Source organism: Pseudoliparis swirei, chromosome 22 (assembly GCF_029220125.1).
Source record: "Pseudoliparis swirei isolate HS2019 ecotype Mariana Trench chromosome 22, NWPU_hadal_v1, whole genome shotgun sequence".
NCBI classification, from domain to species: domain Eukaryota; kingdom Metazoa; phylum Chordata; class Actinopteri; order Perciformes; family Liparidae; genus Pseudoliparis; species Pseudoliparis swirei.
The window spans coordinates 2,863,213-2,878,962 of NC_079409.1; the positions used below are offsets into that span (position 1 = coordinate 2,863,213).

Sequence of the window (15,750 nt, forward strand, 5' to 3'; positions counted from 1 at the left end):
CACTTCCGGTGTTGCGCCGACGTCACATCCGCTCGGCCCGTTAGCTTCTCACAAGAGCTCGAGCTCGCACTCGGAAGTCATTTGCATGTTATTTGGTCATAAGAAGCGGCTTCACACACACTGGATGACTTGAAAAGACGAGTGTGACTTTCAAGGTAACCGTTGAAACAGCATACTATTATAACACGATAAATAGTCTGTTTTATTGTAATGTTTAGTTTGTACGGTTAGCTTAGCCTCGGCAGCTGAACGTTAGCTGGTCAAAGTTAGCTTCGGTCGCAAACGTCTCTAATGTTGGGCGAAGCTAAAATATTGCTAGTTAAGCCGATGCTGGCGAACAGTTTCCGTATTTATTCCACTGCTACGTGTTCACGCCTCTGTTGAAACGGTTGAATTCGTGCGAACACCCGTCGCGCGGCCTCGCAGGACGCCGCTAGCCTGCTTCACTCGGCTAACGTCAGTCGTCAAAGCTGTGAAACACTCCGACATTATGATCTTATAGCTCCGGTTAGCTGCTCAGATCCTACTTCTTTCTTATCAATCAGCTCCGGTGTGGATTAGCTAATGAGCTAAGTTGACTTATGGCAGGTAACGCGATCGACGTGACCCTCCAGCAACTGCTAACTTAGCTATAACGTGATTTGTTATTCACTATAGTGACGAAGCAACATTTTCGTAAATATCGTATATTGTGTGTGTGTGTGTGTGTGTGTGTAATTGTTTTTTTCGTGATGCCGACGTTTTTATGGATGTCATGCATTTGTAGATAAAGATACGCTTTGTCTCGACAACAATTGTTTCTATTGTTAAGTCTCAATACAATAGAAACTTACTTCCTTTTATAATTGTGTCTATTAACATTTGTCAAGTGCCCAAAGTGTTTGGTCGAATAATTATAGTCGAAATAATTACTTTTACAAGGATATCAAAGATACAGGAGAAGCATATTCTCCCACTTCAGAAGCTGGCTTAATAATAATAATGATGAATAAATATAATGTTTTTCAGTTGCTCAATAAACATTAAGGGATTAATTCTGAGCACCAGCTCGTGGTGCAGCAGCACTCAGAGTTCAAGACACATTTTATTTATCGCAATAAAGCTGAAACATCTTGTGATCCCATCAACGGAACATAGAAGTGCTGATAAACAGGTAGTTTTATCACTCTGAAATAACTTATTAACCCTCCTGTTACCTTCAGCTGTACTAACATCTTTTACCCTTTTTGACCACAGCAGTTATAACCTCCAGAAAATTATTAGAATTAATATTGTTTCCCAAGTTTAAGTTCAGGTACTTTTTGTTTGTTTGTTGACGACCTAAATAGCCCTTTAAATAAATACAAAAATTGATATTTCTTATATGTTTTACACAGTGAATAACAGCCTGGGGTCAAATTGACCCCGAAGAACACCGATGCGTACAAGTTGTGTTGAATGAGAATTTGATGTTTTCCCAGTTGTCCCCAATAAATTAGGAAAAGTCATGAAATATTAAGCAAAAAAGATGATGTCAATCATATTTTTAGAGACGTTAAACATTAAATGTGGTCAAATTGACCCCAAAGGTAACAGGAGGGTTAATAAAAAATGCACCCACAATGTTATTCGTCTCTTCTTTGACGATCTGCTGCTTCTCTCCACAAAGGGAATGTGTTGGGGCCTTTGAACTGATCCTTTAATTAAAAAAACACAACATTTTAAAACATTGTCTTTCAGAGCGCTGACGTTGTAAAAACACGCTGCCTTGAACAGAAGTTGTCATGGCCGTCTTTTGTTGTTTTCTTTATACGCTCGATGTGATAGCCAGGAAGGTAATGGAAAAAAAACCCGAGTAATATTCCCGAAACACGATATAGCACGTCTAATATGGCAGCTGATAAGTATCGAGAAATGCCAGTGATGCATGTGACGTAATTCAGAAACATTGCCTCCTGCTCAAGGTCTAAAATGCCCTTCTTAGTCTTGTTCACAACATTATTCAAGGGATCCTACTTTTAGAAATGTAATCTCAACTGTTGCTCTTGGCCTTGAGTATTTAGTATCAGTCGGCTTTACTGGAACATCTTATATTTTTGAGACAGGAACACCATGGAGGAACAAACTGCAGACATCGAGGTGACGGTCAAAACACTCGACTCACAGAGCAGAACCTACACAGTCGGCGCTCAGGTAAACGATCGCCTCCTCAACAAGTCGTGCTCTCTCGTCTTCCTTCTTCCTCGGTCGGTCTGACTCGTGTCCTTCTCTCTCTGTGCAGCTGACTGTGAAGGACTTCAAGGAGCACATCGCCCCCTCAGTGGGCATCCCCGTGGACAAACAGAGGCTGATCTATCAGGGCCGAGTCCTCCAGGATGAACGCACTCTGGCGGACTACAGTAAGTAATCACTGGGGGAACTAAAGCCATGCACGACTTGATTTTTATCTGGTTTCAATATTTGTTTTTGAGCTCCTTCACAATATGCATAAGTACTTCCGGCTAAAGTCGTTGCTCGCCCTGCGGCGCTCTGCGATGTAAACGCGGCTAGAATTTAAAAACTGACGTCAACAAGCCATCAAACGTGTAACTGGGTTTCTTTTTTGTGTTCCAGATGTGGATGGCAAGGTGATACACCTGGTGGAGCGGGCGCCCCCTCCGCCCTCACAGCCCGGCTCGGGGTCCGGAGGCTCTACAGCCGACAGCGGACCCTCCGCTTCCTCCCAGGGACCGTCACAAGCGCCTCCACACGATCGCAACGCCAACAGCTACGTGATGCTCGGCACCTTCAACCTCCCCGTCAACATCATGGACCCCCAGCAGATACAAGTAGGTCTGCTGTTGGGCTGTTCGGTGTATTTAGGTGGAATTCCATCGATTTCAAGCATCGGAGTTGGGGTGGAAGGTACCGAATGTATATAAAGTACATCTGTATGAATTTGGAGAACACTGTGCTGACCGATGGAGCCACGGTAGGAAATTTGCTTTTTTTTTTAGGGGGCAATTTTTCCCCCACTGACTGAAATCCAGGAGCATTTAATAAGAAATTGGGGCACTTTTTTAAACTTGTGAAATAATACATATACTTATTAGGCTTACGTGTTTTCTTAGATTTTTTGAAAACATAAATCAGACAATTGTATTACATTTTATTCTCATTTCTTTGTGGTTATTCATTGACATAAAACATTTTTGAAACAACTAATAACAATTATATATATTTTTTAATATAATACAACATTCTATTGATTTTTATTGATTTTTTTTGTGTGTACCTACAAAAGGGTAAATTATAATGTTTTCAAATGTTGGAATGTACAATGTAGTTTTTGTCGTTGGAACGAGATGTTTTCACACCAATATAAGAGATTAAATTATGACCTTTCTAACACGAGCTCTACCAAGCGTATAAGACGTAACTGCAACCGTCAGTCGTCAGTCTCTTCTTTTGTTTTTGAATAGAATAAACAATATATTTAGTGCGTCCTGCGTGCCGAGTATTGTTTCTAACGGCGCGGTCCTTGTGCGCTGCTCTTCTTGTTCAGATGTCCGTCCAGCAGATGGTGTCTGGGATGGGAGAGAACGCCAGGAATGCCCGAGTCACCACCAGCACCGGGGTGAGACGCCGGCTGCACACAACAGCCCCGCCCCACGGCTCCCGCCTGTGTTTTGACGATGTTCCCTGTTTCGGTTCCAGAGCAACGGGTCTGTGAATGTGCACATCGACATGGACCAACCGGTGCAGAGCGAGCCGAGGCTGAGGCTGGTGCTGGCTGAGAACCTGCTGAGGGACATCAATGACGTCATCCACAGGATGGAGGTGAGCGCTCGGAGCGGCTCTCTGGTGCCGACGATTCTCCCGTAGTCGCTGGACCCTAAAAAAATCACGCAATAATTGGCCTGCTGTGTCACTGTGTGGTGTCTTTCTTTCAGGGTAGAGCAAGTGATGCATCTGCTCCACCAGAGACTGCTCCTCTTGCTGCTGCTGCTCCTCCTGAACCACTTCCTCTTGCTGCTGCTCCTCCTCCCTCATCCACCACCTCCACTCCCTCTCCCTCTGCCCAGCCCATGGATACCTCCCCACCTCCAACCACTCCCCCACCTCCAACCGCCTCTTCAGCCCCGTCCGAGGGACCAGCACCGCAACCTGGACCCAAGTGAGACCTCTTCGGATTATTACTCATGCCACATATTTACGAGTTGTTCAGTTCATCACGTCGGGCACATTCTAAACAAACATGAAAGAATCTAGCAGAGAATCGATGTAGTTTGACTCCTCAATTTTGCAAACATAAAAAAAAGATTTTTGTGATTTGATTATATTTCAGCTGTATGTCGTTCTCAGTGATGTAACGCGTTGTTGTCGTCGTCTGCCGGTCATCCTCTCTGCCCTCCTCTCGTCTCCCCTAGTCACCCGAGCCCAGCGGAGCTGGCGGAGATGCTGTCTGAGCTCCGGAGGGTGGAGGAGAGACTGCAGCCCTTTATTCAGAGAGCTCACACCATCCTGGAGACGGCCACCACCGCAGAATACAACAACAACACAGTAGGATTCACACGGCCACATCTACCAGTGAACTAGTGCTCCTCAAGAGGCCCGGCTTTAAATACTTAAACATGCCACGGTTGCATCGTTAGTCGTTAAATTCACAAGGATTATAGGCAGCGATAACTTCAATATCAGGCAACTACTGCATCATTAAGATTATTGTTCTTCCTGAGGCAGCTGAGGAAATTCAACCTGCCAGGGAAGATGATGGTACAGTTCTACACGGCCATCGTTGAGTCCATCATCTGCTCCTCCATCACCGTCTGGCACCCTGCAGCCACAGCCAAAGACAAGCGCAGGCTGCAGAGCATCATCCGCTCGGCCGAGAGGGTTATCGGCTGCAATCTGCCTTCCCTCCAGGTCCTGTTCACTTCCAGGTCACTGAAGCGGGCCAGAAAGATTGTCGCCGACCCCTCCCACCCTGGACACTCCTGTTCGAGTCCCTCCCTCGGGAGGAGGCTGCGTCCATCATGACCACGACCTCCCGCCACACCAATAGCTTTTCCCGACGGCGGTCGGGCTCATCAATGGACCCCGGGACTGACTGACTGTCACCCCCAGGACTACCACCTCTTCTTCCACCTTCCTCTCTCCTCCTTCTTCCCGCTCCTTCCTCTTCCTCCTCCTCCCTCTTCCTCCCACTCCTCCTCCCTCCTTGCGTTGATTGTTGTTTGTCATGTCCAAATGTTGCACCTTCCACCAAAAAAAATTCCTCGTTTGTTTGTGAAAACATTCATTCTTTGGCAATAAACCTGTTTCTGATTCTGATTCTGATTCTGATCTGACAAATGGAGTAATTTTCCACTTGAGTGGTATCCAGGGTGCGTACGCCCATGGAAAACCTGGAAAAGTCATGGAATTTGTAAATTGTTATTTCCAGGCCTCAAAAAGTCCTTGAAAAAAAATTCCCCAACGTTTTGGAAAAGTCCTGGAAATGTTGTTATATTTATATGTTGATTTACGCTGAGTTTTAAATAATTAATATGCTTTTAAAAGAAAAACGCTCTAAATATAAGCCGCCATACGTTCTCTTTCATACTCGCAAGTTTTCCTCGCTGCAAGTGAACGCACCTTAACTAACGAGACATAAATGTTTATTCTATTAATCTCAACTATTATCTCATTCATTTAAGGTTATTTACTGTGTGCTTTGGAATCCTCTTTGTTAGTTTAAATACCACATCTTCTCACTTTTTCATGTTTACACCGAGATTTAAAAACATGTTTGTTCATGGAAATTTGGTTTAAAGGAAGTTTCTCTTCCGCCTCAGGAGCGAGAGGAGGAGCAGCGCATGCTCATCCTGACGTGGGAGTGTCTCCGTCTCCTTGGCAACGCCCTCGTGGCCCTCAGCGACCTGCGGTTGAACCTCATGAGCCCCGTGCCCCGCCACTTGCATGTGGTCCGCCCCTTTTCCCACTACGCCACCCCGGTCACTCTGCCCGGCGCCGTGCACAATCACATCCCAGTGCAGGTGAGAACAGGCGGACGTGTGTTTACTTTATTAATGCAAACCTGTGAATATGGTTATAGTATGTGGGGAAGTCTAGAATGTCATTAAAAGTAAGAGTTTAGTATATGTCATAGTGTAGTATGTACAAAATAAGTCATATTTTATCAAAAAGTATTTTATGTTGAAAGAAGGAAATGAAAACTCATAATATAGTATTTCAAAATATTCTTCTAAAATTCATATTTTAAATTGATGTAGAATGTCGAAATAAATCATAGTATAGTTTGTAGATTTAAAAAAAAAAAAATGTTATAATATTGTATGTCGACAAACAAGTCATAGCAAAGAGTCAAAACACAGTATGTTAAAATAAATCAGTATATTTTGTCTCTAGAAGAAATAAATAAAAATTCATAATATAGTATTTCAAAATATTCTTCTAAAATTATTATTTTAAATTGTTAATGTCAGTGTATAGTTCCTTTAGTGAGTAACATGACTTTGATCGTCCTCATAGTATAGTATGTCTCCAAAAGCAATTATGTTATAATATTGTACGTATTAAAAAAAAGTCTTAGTATAATATGTGTGAAAAAAATAAAAAGAAGTATCTTCACCCCCAGGTGAACCTGGGCGCCACGGTGACCGTTGCGGGTAACGGCACCGAGGGGCAAGCCCCGCCCACACAAACCACCGGCCAGTCGGAGCAGGCGGGTCAGGGACAGACCCCGCCCACGCAGACGTCCCCATCCAATCAGCAGGCTGGACCGGGACAGGCCGGCGCCCGCGTCATCAGGATCAGCCACCAGGCGGTCCCGGTGGTGATGATGCAGATGAACACGGACGGTGTGTGTGTGTGTGTGTGTGGCCCTCGACCCGCCGTGACCCCTAACGTGTCTGTGTGTTAGATTAGAGTCGAATGATCATACGTCATGAGCTTAGAGAGCAACACTGGTGGTTAACGAAGTAGTGGAAATGAGTTCAACGTGCATGTGTGTGTGTGCGTGTGTGTGTGTGCGTGTGTGTGTGCGTGCGTGTGCGTGTGTGTGTGTGCAGGCTCAGGTGCTAACCCTGCCGCAGCTGGACAGCAGATGCCTGGACAACCAGGTACATTTGGCACGATGCATTTTAAATAAGTCTCGTCGTGTAAAACGCCGTAAACGTCCCGTGTGTTCGTCGCCCGCCGAGCGGCTCGTTCTGCTTCTTGTTCTTGTCGTGTTATTCTCACGCTCCCCGCGCCCCTCCAGGCGCCCTCCCCCCCGACTTCATGCGGAATCTCATGCAGCAGATCAGCCAATACGCCGCCGCCGTGGCCACGAGCGCCGCCACCACCGCCGCCACAACCGCCGCCACCGGCGGGCCCCAGCCCACCCCTCCTGGCTTCGGCTCCACCGCCAACTCCTCCGCGACCACCACCGAGCCCAACACGCCCACCACCACCCCCACCGCCCCCCCGCCGCCTCCCCACGCCGGCCCCCAGGCCCGCGTGGTGTTCACCCGACCACCTTTTGCGCCCAACATGCCCACGCCGGCCTTCGGCACTCGGGGAACCACCATCAACGTGAGAGCCTCCATGCCGGGCCAGCAGCCAGGACAGGTGGGGGGGCGTGGCTTCTGATGTGGCTTCTGATTCGTTCATTTGGATGTTTTTTGGGCTGATTGTCAACATTTGATAAAAATGTCCCTCCACAGCCTTTCAACCCCGCTGCTCTGAACCAGATGATTAGTGGACTGGTTGGACAACTTCTGCTGCCAGGACAAATGCGTAAGTTAATAATAATATTGTAATTTAGATTTTGACTTTATTACCATCGTCTATAATTATAACAAAAGCTTAGAGTATATAATTAGTCAAGGATTGCCGCCAATCGGTAATACTTCAATCTGTTTGTGTTTTAACAGCCGGTCAAACAGTCACATCCTCCTCCTCGACATCCACATCCTCTTCTTCCTCCTTTTCTTCCTCTCAAACATCCTCAGCCTCCTCCTCCTTTTCCTTCTCCAACTCGGGTCCGACTCCTCCGCCCACTGCAAACGCCGCCAATCCCCCGAGCCAATCGGAGACCGGCGGCGCCGAGCCCCCGTCCCAGGAGATGCCGCCGGACCTCAGCCAGCTCCTGGGTTCCCTCCTGGGGGCAGCCGGCGGTGCCGCCGGGGGTCCTGGAGGGGCCCCGTCCATCACCGTCACCACGTCCGGTGTCCCGGCCTTCATCCAGGGAGTCAGCGAATTCATGCAGCAGGTCAGCGTTTGAGTATTTGACCTCATGCACATCATTGATGTCACCCTGGGCTCTCTGTTTGTGAAAGGAGTGAATCTTGCGGTATCAAAACCGTTGACTTGTTAAATGGAAAAGGATTTTATTGACACTCGTAAATAAACATTTATTTAGTCATCTGCACTTCTCCTAACCGTCCACCAGAGGGCAGGCTGACAGGGAGTTACCAGTGTAAAGCAACATTAACACGTCCTTCCTCCACCTTTTCATCTCTAGGCCCAGCCCATCTTCCCTCCGCCTCCCTCTGGCACCGCTCCTGCTCCTCCCGCCGGCGGGCCCCCCCCCCCCGCGGGGGCCGAGGCCCTCAACCCGGAGCTGTTCACGGGCATCGTCCGCGGCGTCCTGAGCACCATGATGGGCTCTCTGGGTCAAGCCCAGAACGACACGGAGAGCATCGCCCAGTTCATGCAGCGGCTGTCCCAGGCCACCAACATCTTCATCAGCCCTGAGGACCCCACCGGTACCAACACACACACACACACACACACACATACACACACACGTGTACACAGGTACACAAGCGGTCAAAGTTTTGGGGTCACAATCTGGTGTTTTCCATGAAAATTAATTGCAAAATGAATATAAAATCTAGTCAAGACATTGACGAGGTTATAAATAATGATTTTTATTGTAAATATTAATGTACTTCTTCTTGTGGCTCAAAGGAAGGCCAGTGTTATAGCTTCTCTCAGCAGCATAACTGTTTTCAGCTGCGCTCTCATGAAAAGGGTTTTCAAGGGTTTTCTACCCCTCCGCTAGTCTTCTAAGGTGATAACACAATGTACCATCAGAACACTGGAGATGGGCCTCTACACACCTCTGGAGAGACTTCACTAAACACCAGAGAATAGTCATCTACACATTAACTATGTAGAGAGAGGATTTATGATTCATATTATGTTATCTTCATTGATAAAAATGTAGATTTTCTTTGAAGAATAAGAACATTTCTCAGTGACTCCTAACTGTTGAACGGTCGTGTACATTGTGTTACGATGTAATTTCGTCACGGAGCATATTATAAAACAAGTATTCTAAATCTACGATGATCTTCTCTTCGTGGTTCTCAGGGTTTTTCGGAGAGCTGCTGATGTTGGTGTGCCAGACCTTCACCATGTCGGACCTGGTGATGCTGCTGCACGGCCAGCACCAGCCGCTCGGCCGCATCCAGCCTCAGCTGGCCCAGTTCTTCACCCACAACTACCTCAACGGCCGAGAGCCCACCGACGAGAACATCAGCGTCAGTACCGCTCTCAGGAGATGAAGATCATCCCCCTCTCATTGTTGTGTTCATGTCTGATTTAGTCTCGTCTTCCCCCCCCAGGCTGCAGCTGAGAGCCTCGTGAACGAGCTGGAGGAGTACATCAGCGAGAGCTTTGTGAGTCCTTGAAGGCCACGCTTCTTCTTCTTCTCATTATTGTGCTTTTAAAAGAAAGACGCTCTATATACAAGTCGCCATACGCTCTCATAGTCACATGTTTCCGCGCTGCAAGTGAACGCACCTTAACTGAAAAGACATTTCATGTTTACACTGAGATTTAAAAACATGTTTGTTCATGGAAATTTGGTCCTGGACCCTGATTGGTCACCATGTGGATGAACCCTGTCATAAGTGCACATCATAATTATCACAGACGCCCCTAATTAAATGAAATGACAGTATTTCATATTGTAAACAACTACAGATGACATTGTAAAGTAGTTTATTTTAAGTATTTAGTTGTGTGTGCTGCGTCCCGCAGAGGGAGTCCTCGGTCTCCGTGCTGGAGGGCGTTGACGCCACTCGGACCAACATGGCGTTCTTCAGACAGCAGCTGATGCTCATCGCCACCCACATCCTCCGCTGCACGGGTAACGTCCGACTCCATCGTCCTCGGGTTCCTTTGTGTCGTGATCATGTGACGATTATTCATCGGGAATTCTGCTTTTAAAGGCGTAACTTCATGTTCATCCTCATGTTATTAATCTCGATATTTTCCTCACCCAGATGACTCATTCGGGCCTCGGCTGTTACAGATGTGCAACCAGGCGTTGTTTGAGTGTCTGGCCCTCAACCTGCACTGCCTGAGAGGAGACCAGAGCGCCCTGACCGCCGTCATCAACCACCGCATCGTCAGTACCGCGCTCTCATTGGCTGCTCGGCAGACTCCAGACGACCCTGACATGTTTACAGGATATCGAGCGTCGTCTTTGAGTTTTAGCGTAAACGACTACGAGCCCAACGAAGCCGTGACCGTCCTGACCGTTTGTTTCTCTCGGTAGAAGCGACACCGCGTTGTAGATTTTAAACCTTGACTCGAAATGTCAGTACAGACGGCTTTATGAGCCCCAACCCGACGCAACCGATAGCTTCTGTGTCCATGCAGTGTGTGTGGGGTTAGAATGGCCACAGGACGGACAGAAAACAGAAAAGCTCCCGACAGTTTGACTAGAAGCAGCAGCAGCCGTGTGTACCGGTGACATGAAGCTTTTCCTCTCCTTCTCGTGGGTCCAGCGGAGGATGTCCAGCGACATCAGCCCCATCCTGGTCAACTGGATGACCAGCATGATGACCATGAGGCTGCAGGTGATCCTGGAGCACATCCCCATCTCGCAGGAGCAGATCCAGAACTACGTCGTTCACACGCAGGTAGCCGGCCGACGAGGCGTCCTTCAAACGCGCCGCTTGGCAGTTGGAGGAAATCAAAGCTGCGGGACTTTGAAGTAACATTATGCAACAATTGTACCTTAAAATAACAGCTTGAAAAAAATGTTGCCGCTACAATGACTTTTAATATGGCGATTTGCGTCTCCGCCATTGCCATCGGGGGTCTGTGGGGAAATAACTCCGCTATGTAGGATTCTGGGGCCGCCCGATCCGGGGCGGATGGACTTCAACCTGCTTTCTGGCAGTGATTACGCAATGTCATATAGTGCCAGTCCACGCTCGCAGCTCCAGTATAAGGGCGAAGCAAGCGAAGTCTCTTGTAGTGAATTACACGTTCCAATGTAAATTATGAATATGTAGCTTTTTGGTGTTGTCAACAATATTGTATTCGATCACACGTACTCCACATTCAAACATTTAGAAAACAACGTATATAGGCTGAAAACACGATCGGTATTTCATCTAAACTAAATGTTGTCATTCTTTTGGTTATGTTAGCATTCATCTCCGATATCACAATGAATAAAACTATGCAGTCATATTTATGTAAAATCGTTGAATATTCTTACCTTATCGGTTGCCATCATTTCTTGGTTTCTGACTTCGTCTGGTCATCAATACAAGTGTATGCGAGGCTGCATCTATCGTAACTGGGTATTTACAACACTGAAGTAAACGTTAAATACCTCCAAAACTGAAGGGGGCGCTAAAACGAAAAACTCCATAATGGGGCTTTAAGACGTTTGTTCAGCTCGGGTGTCTGTGGACGTCAGAGTCCCGTCTGGCGTTGGTGTTTGAACGCTGCGTCCGTGTTCTCCAGAGCAGAGTCCACGTCTCCTCCGATTGGCTGCTGCATGTATCCTGTTACATGTGTCGGCGAGTCTGAAGCGGCTCATGAATATTAAATGACATTCTTTCACAGGCAGATCCGTCTTCCGCCGCCGGCCCGCGAGAGCCTGAACGAGCGCCGAGTGCAGCGGTAAGCGCGCCGCGTCTTTAAATTTGGTTCGGCAGTCTCTCCGCCTCCTTTTAAAAAAAATTTTTTTAAAGTTCCGTCATAATTTGTCGTGTCTTCCACATCCAAAGATCGCGGACACCCTGTCGCCGGCCGCAGCCACCACGGCGGAGGAGGCGGCGGCCATGTCGGTGTCACGCGACACGAGGGCGGCGGTGCAGGAAACGCGCGGCGGCGGGTTGTCGCCCGGTGACCTCGGGGCCTCGGGAGGCGCCGCGCCACTCGGGGGCAACATGGCGGCGGCCGGAGCCGAGGGAGGCAGCGAGGAGGCGGCTCGAGAGTCGGAGACCTGGGCGGCAGCCGTTCCACCAGTAAGATCTTTTACTTCCCGTTTGTAGCTCCGCCCTCTTTCACATGTAATCCAATGAGCAGACTCCACAGGTTTCATGGTTTCATGGACGTCTGTGGATTATAATTGCTTCTGGACTTTTAGGATCTTCTCACAAATGTTGCATGCAGGGTCATGGAACACCTGGAATAGTCGTAGAATTTTAAAATAGTTATTTCCAGACCTGGAAAAGTCCTTAAAATGTTTTTATCCAAACAGTTTTGGAAAAATTTTATATTCATGTTAATTTCTGCTGTTTGATTAAAAGAATAAACATTTATACAAATATTTATTCTTTTACTCAAACTATTGTCTCATTCATTTGTGTTCTTTAAGGTTTATTAATTACTCGTGTACACACAGTATTTATTTAAGGTTCTTTAAGACTCCTTTAAAGGTTCTTTGAATAACTCTTAACCCTTGTGTTGCCTTAGGGTCATTTTGACCCGAATCAATATTACACCCTCCCCCCGCCTTAGGATTAATTTGGACCCCATTCAATGTTTAATGTCGGTGTTCTTTCGGTAGTCAACAAACAAACATAAAGTGCCTCACACTTAAACTTGGAAAACAATATTAATTCTAATAATTTTCTGGAGGTATTAATTGCTGGTGTCAAATTGAACCCAAAGGGTAAAATATGTTAGTAAATATAAAGGTAACAGGAGGGTGAAACATTGAATCGGGTCAAAATGACCCAAAGGTGGGGGGAGGGTGTAATATTGATTCGGGTCAAAATGACCCTAAGGCAACACAAGGGTTAAGGAAATGGTTCTTTAGAGAACCCTGGTGTGAAAGGTGCTTTGTGGAACCAGGAATGGTTCTTCTCTGGCATCACTCTGAAGAACCATGTTGGGTTCCTGATGGTTCCTCCATGGTTCGGTGTGTACGTTCCAAAGTGTTTTTTTCGTGCAATGTTCCCTCTGAGCTGCAATGGAGGAACAGTAACAAAGAGGGTTTGGACAGAGTCCCCCGTGAGTCCTGAACCCCGTGTTCCCCGTGTTCTGTAGGAGTGGGTTCCCATCATCAGGTGTGACATGATGACCCAGAGGAAGATGAAGGCTCAGCCCCCGCTGTCTGACGCCTACCTGCACGGCATGCCCGCTAAACGCAGGAAGGTAACCGGATCGGCTGAAACTTGACTCCTTACGAATAAACGTCACTCGTCTTTTCCTTCTTCAAGGTGTGTGTGTGTGTGTGTGTGTGTGTGTGTGTGTGTGTGTGTGTGTGTGTGTGTGTGTGTGTGTGTGTGTGTGTGTGTGTGTGTGTGTGTGTGTGTGTGTGTGTGTGTGTGTGTGTGTGTGTGTGTGTGTGTGTGTGTGTGTGTGTGTGTGTGTGTGTGTGTGTGTGTGTTTTCAGACCGGAGTGGGCGGGGGAAGCCTCCTCTCCCTCTCTGATGCGGTGAGTCAGGCAGCCAGGACCACCGGGGTGAAGCCCATCACTTCTGCTGAGCGGCTGCAGGACGATCTGGAGACGCAGGAGCTGAAGGAGGCGTATGCAGAGCAGGTAACAGAGACCTGCGTGAACTTCCTGTACTTCTGACACACACTTCCTGTACGTCCCGCCGTGATTGATATATATTTTATAAAAATATTTTTATGAAGAAAATATATATATATATTTTCTTTTTATTAAAATATTTTTATGATGTTTAGATATATATTTTCTTTCTATTAAAATATTTTTATGATGTATATATATATATTTTTTTTTAATTAAAAATATATTTTTATATATATATTCCTTTTATACATATCTTATTTATATAATTTTCTTAATATATATAGATAGCGCAATCTCAAACACTCAAAACCAACTCCCAGCTGAAAGCTTCAAAGACAAATTTGAAAGGCCTAGATCTGCTCTATATATATATATATATATACATATAAAAAATATATATATTTTTTTTAACAAGCAAATATCGACCTGTACTTGTTTAGCGCCTTTCTAGTCTTTTGACCAATCGAAGCGCTTCAACACCACATGACATCATTCCTAATCACATGCATTGTTCCTCTTGCGTCTCCAGGTTAAAGCCGACATCAAGAAGCGAGTGAGGGAGGACCCGGACTTCAACTCCCAGCATTCCCCCAATGCACACAGGGCCTTCTCCTCCGACTCGTAATCAAGTCCAGCTGATGTGAAACCTGCAAGATTCTTGCTGTTTTTATCTTTTTTTAAATTCTTTGATCTTCATTAAACTGCCCCCCCCCCCCCCCCCTGTCTGTATGGCTCTTCTAGCCGTTAGCGCTCCTGACTAGCGGCCTCATGCTAATGTGACGACTTCTCCCGGTGCCTATTTACTTGTTTATTTTGGCCCACCTCTTGGCTGAGAGGATGTTCCTCGTGAACAGGTGTGGGATGTAAGTTGGACTCCTTCCCCGTGTCTCCTCTGCCCTCACGTCCTCGTGCCGCTTTGTTAATATGAAGCCTAAACTCTCATCATTTAGTGGACTTTAGACTTCCTCTCAATACTCTGGGTGCTAGAGTATCCTGTCACGTGACGGACACGCCGTTTGGGACGTGACTGTAAAGTAAGCTTAATAAAAAATTACAAAAAAACTCGATGCCGTATGAAAGTTGTCTGCCTGGAGAAAATTGAACAAAGACGAATAGTTAAAGCACAGATATGTTGGCGTGTGAAGTATGAAACAATAAATTGCATTTAAGAAGTACTCGCGCGTACTTTGTTGTGGGTTTTGAAAATATATTTTATGATTTAAGACGCACTCTTACTCTGACTTGTTAAGGCATACTATACTACCACAATACAACAGGGTCCGCCAAAATAAAAGCTCCCTGCGGTAACTTTAAGAGCGGCGCTTGAGTAAATGTCATCTACTTGTTTACATTCCACGACTGAGGAAATAAGGGGAGGGGCTTATTCTGAGATCCGGTCTCGGCTGCAGCAGATGGAGACGCAGGAGGAACCCAGGGGCCGTGTTGACGTTGACAGACCAGAGTGTACAGTGATGTCTTCAGAAAACTAAAGTCCTCATTTCAGAAAAGAGCCCTTCAGGTGATAAAAAGCTTTTTGAAAAAACAGCAGATTTATGGCCTTTGACATTTATCTTTGAAGCTTTCAGCAGGGAGTTGGTTTTGAGTGTTTTAGATTGCTCTATATATATTAAATATATATTTCTTTAAATATATATATTTTTAGATATATATTTTATTTTATATATAACAATTTTTTTAAGCATTTATTAAAATAATTATATAAATATTTATTTTATATATATATTTTCTTAATATAAATATTTACATCTATTTTTTATATACATCTTTTTATATATATAAAAATATGTATATATAAATATAAAAAATATGCTATCTATATAATTTGTATATATATATAAGTCCCTGTGTCAACGAGGCCTGCCTGTCGGTCCTGCCGACAGACCGACCTGGTTATGATTATGAACAGGTGGAACTCAGCAGCTGATGACGGGCATGTGCACAGGCACCTCTGTGGCGAGGCCCTGTGAAGGTCACGGTCACCTTGG

The 15,750-nt window shown here is 46.0% G+C and overlaps 1 protein-coding gene across 3 annotated transcripts; it reads left to right on the forward strand.

Moving 5' to 3' along the window:
• The first annotated feature begins 63 nt into the window (after window positions 1-63).
• On the forward strand, window positions 64-14,809 carry bag6 (BCL2 associated athanogene 6). 3 transcript variants are annotated; one of them, XM_056405869.1, is made up of 25 exons: window positions 64-155; window positions 2,081-2,172; window positions 2,261-2,378; window positions 2,593-2,807; window positions 3,524-3,595; window positions 3,676-3,798; window positions 3,912-4,135; window positions 4,389-4,521; window positions 5,796-5,996; window positions 6,599-6,821; window positions 7,032-7,082; window positions 7,223-7,572; window positions 7,668-7,740; window positions 7,878-8,215; window positions 8,468-8,711; window positions 9,322-9,491; window positions 9,576-9,629; window positions 9,994-10,102; window positions 10,239-10,363; window positions 10,746-10,880; window positions 11,821-11,877; window positions 11,985-12,224; window positions 13,252-13,359; window positions 13,601-13,747; window positions 14,274-14,809. In XM_056405869.1, exons 2-25 carry the CDS (start codon window positions 2,092-2,094, stop codon window positions 14,367-14,369), a joined length of 3,687 nt encoding a protein of 1,228 aa, XP_056261844.1. In that variant the 5' UTR covers window positions 64-155; window positions 2,081-2,091; the 3' UTR covers window positions 14,370-14,809. The 3 variants fall into 3 exon arrangements, with proteins under 3 accessions (XP_056261844.1, XP_056261843.1, XP_056261845.1); XM_056405868.1 differs by having other exon boundaries at window positions 66-155; window positions 2,085-2,172; XM_056405870.1 differs by having other exon boundaries at window positions 66-155; window positions 2,085-2,172; window positions 7,956-8,215.
• Window positions 14,810-15,750: the final 941 nt, after the last annotated feature.

Excerpts from the sequence above, each read along its gene's own strand:
- bag6 (XM_056405869.1), top strand. The coding sequence starts at position 2,092 with ATGGAGGAACAAACTGCAGACATCGAGGTGACGGTCAAAACACTCGAC. Across the intron at positions 7,573-7,667 it reads CGGGCCAGCAGCCAGGACAG|CCTTTCAACCCCGCTGCTCT; the intron begins GTGGGGGGGCGT and ends GTCCCTCCACAG. Across the intron at positions 9,630-9,993 it reads AGTACATCAGCGAGAGCTTT|AGGGAGTCCTCGGTCTCCGT; the intron begins GTGAGTCCTTGA and ends TGCGTCCCGCAG.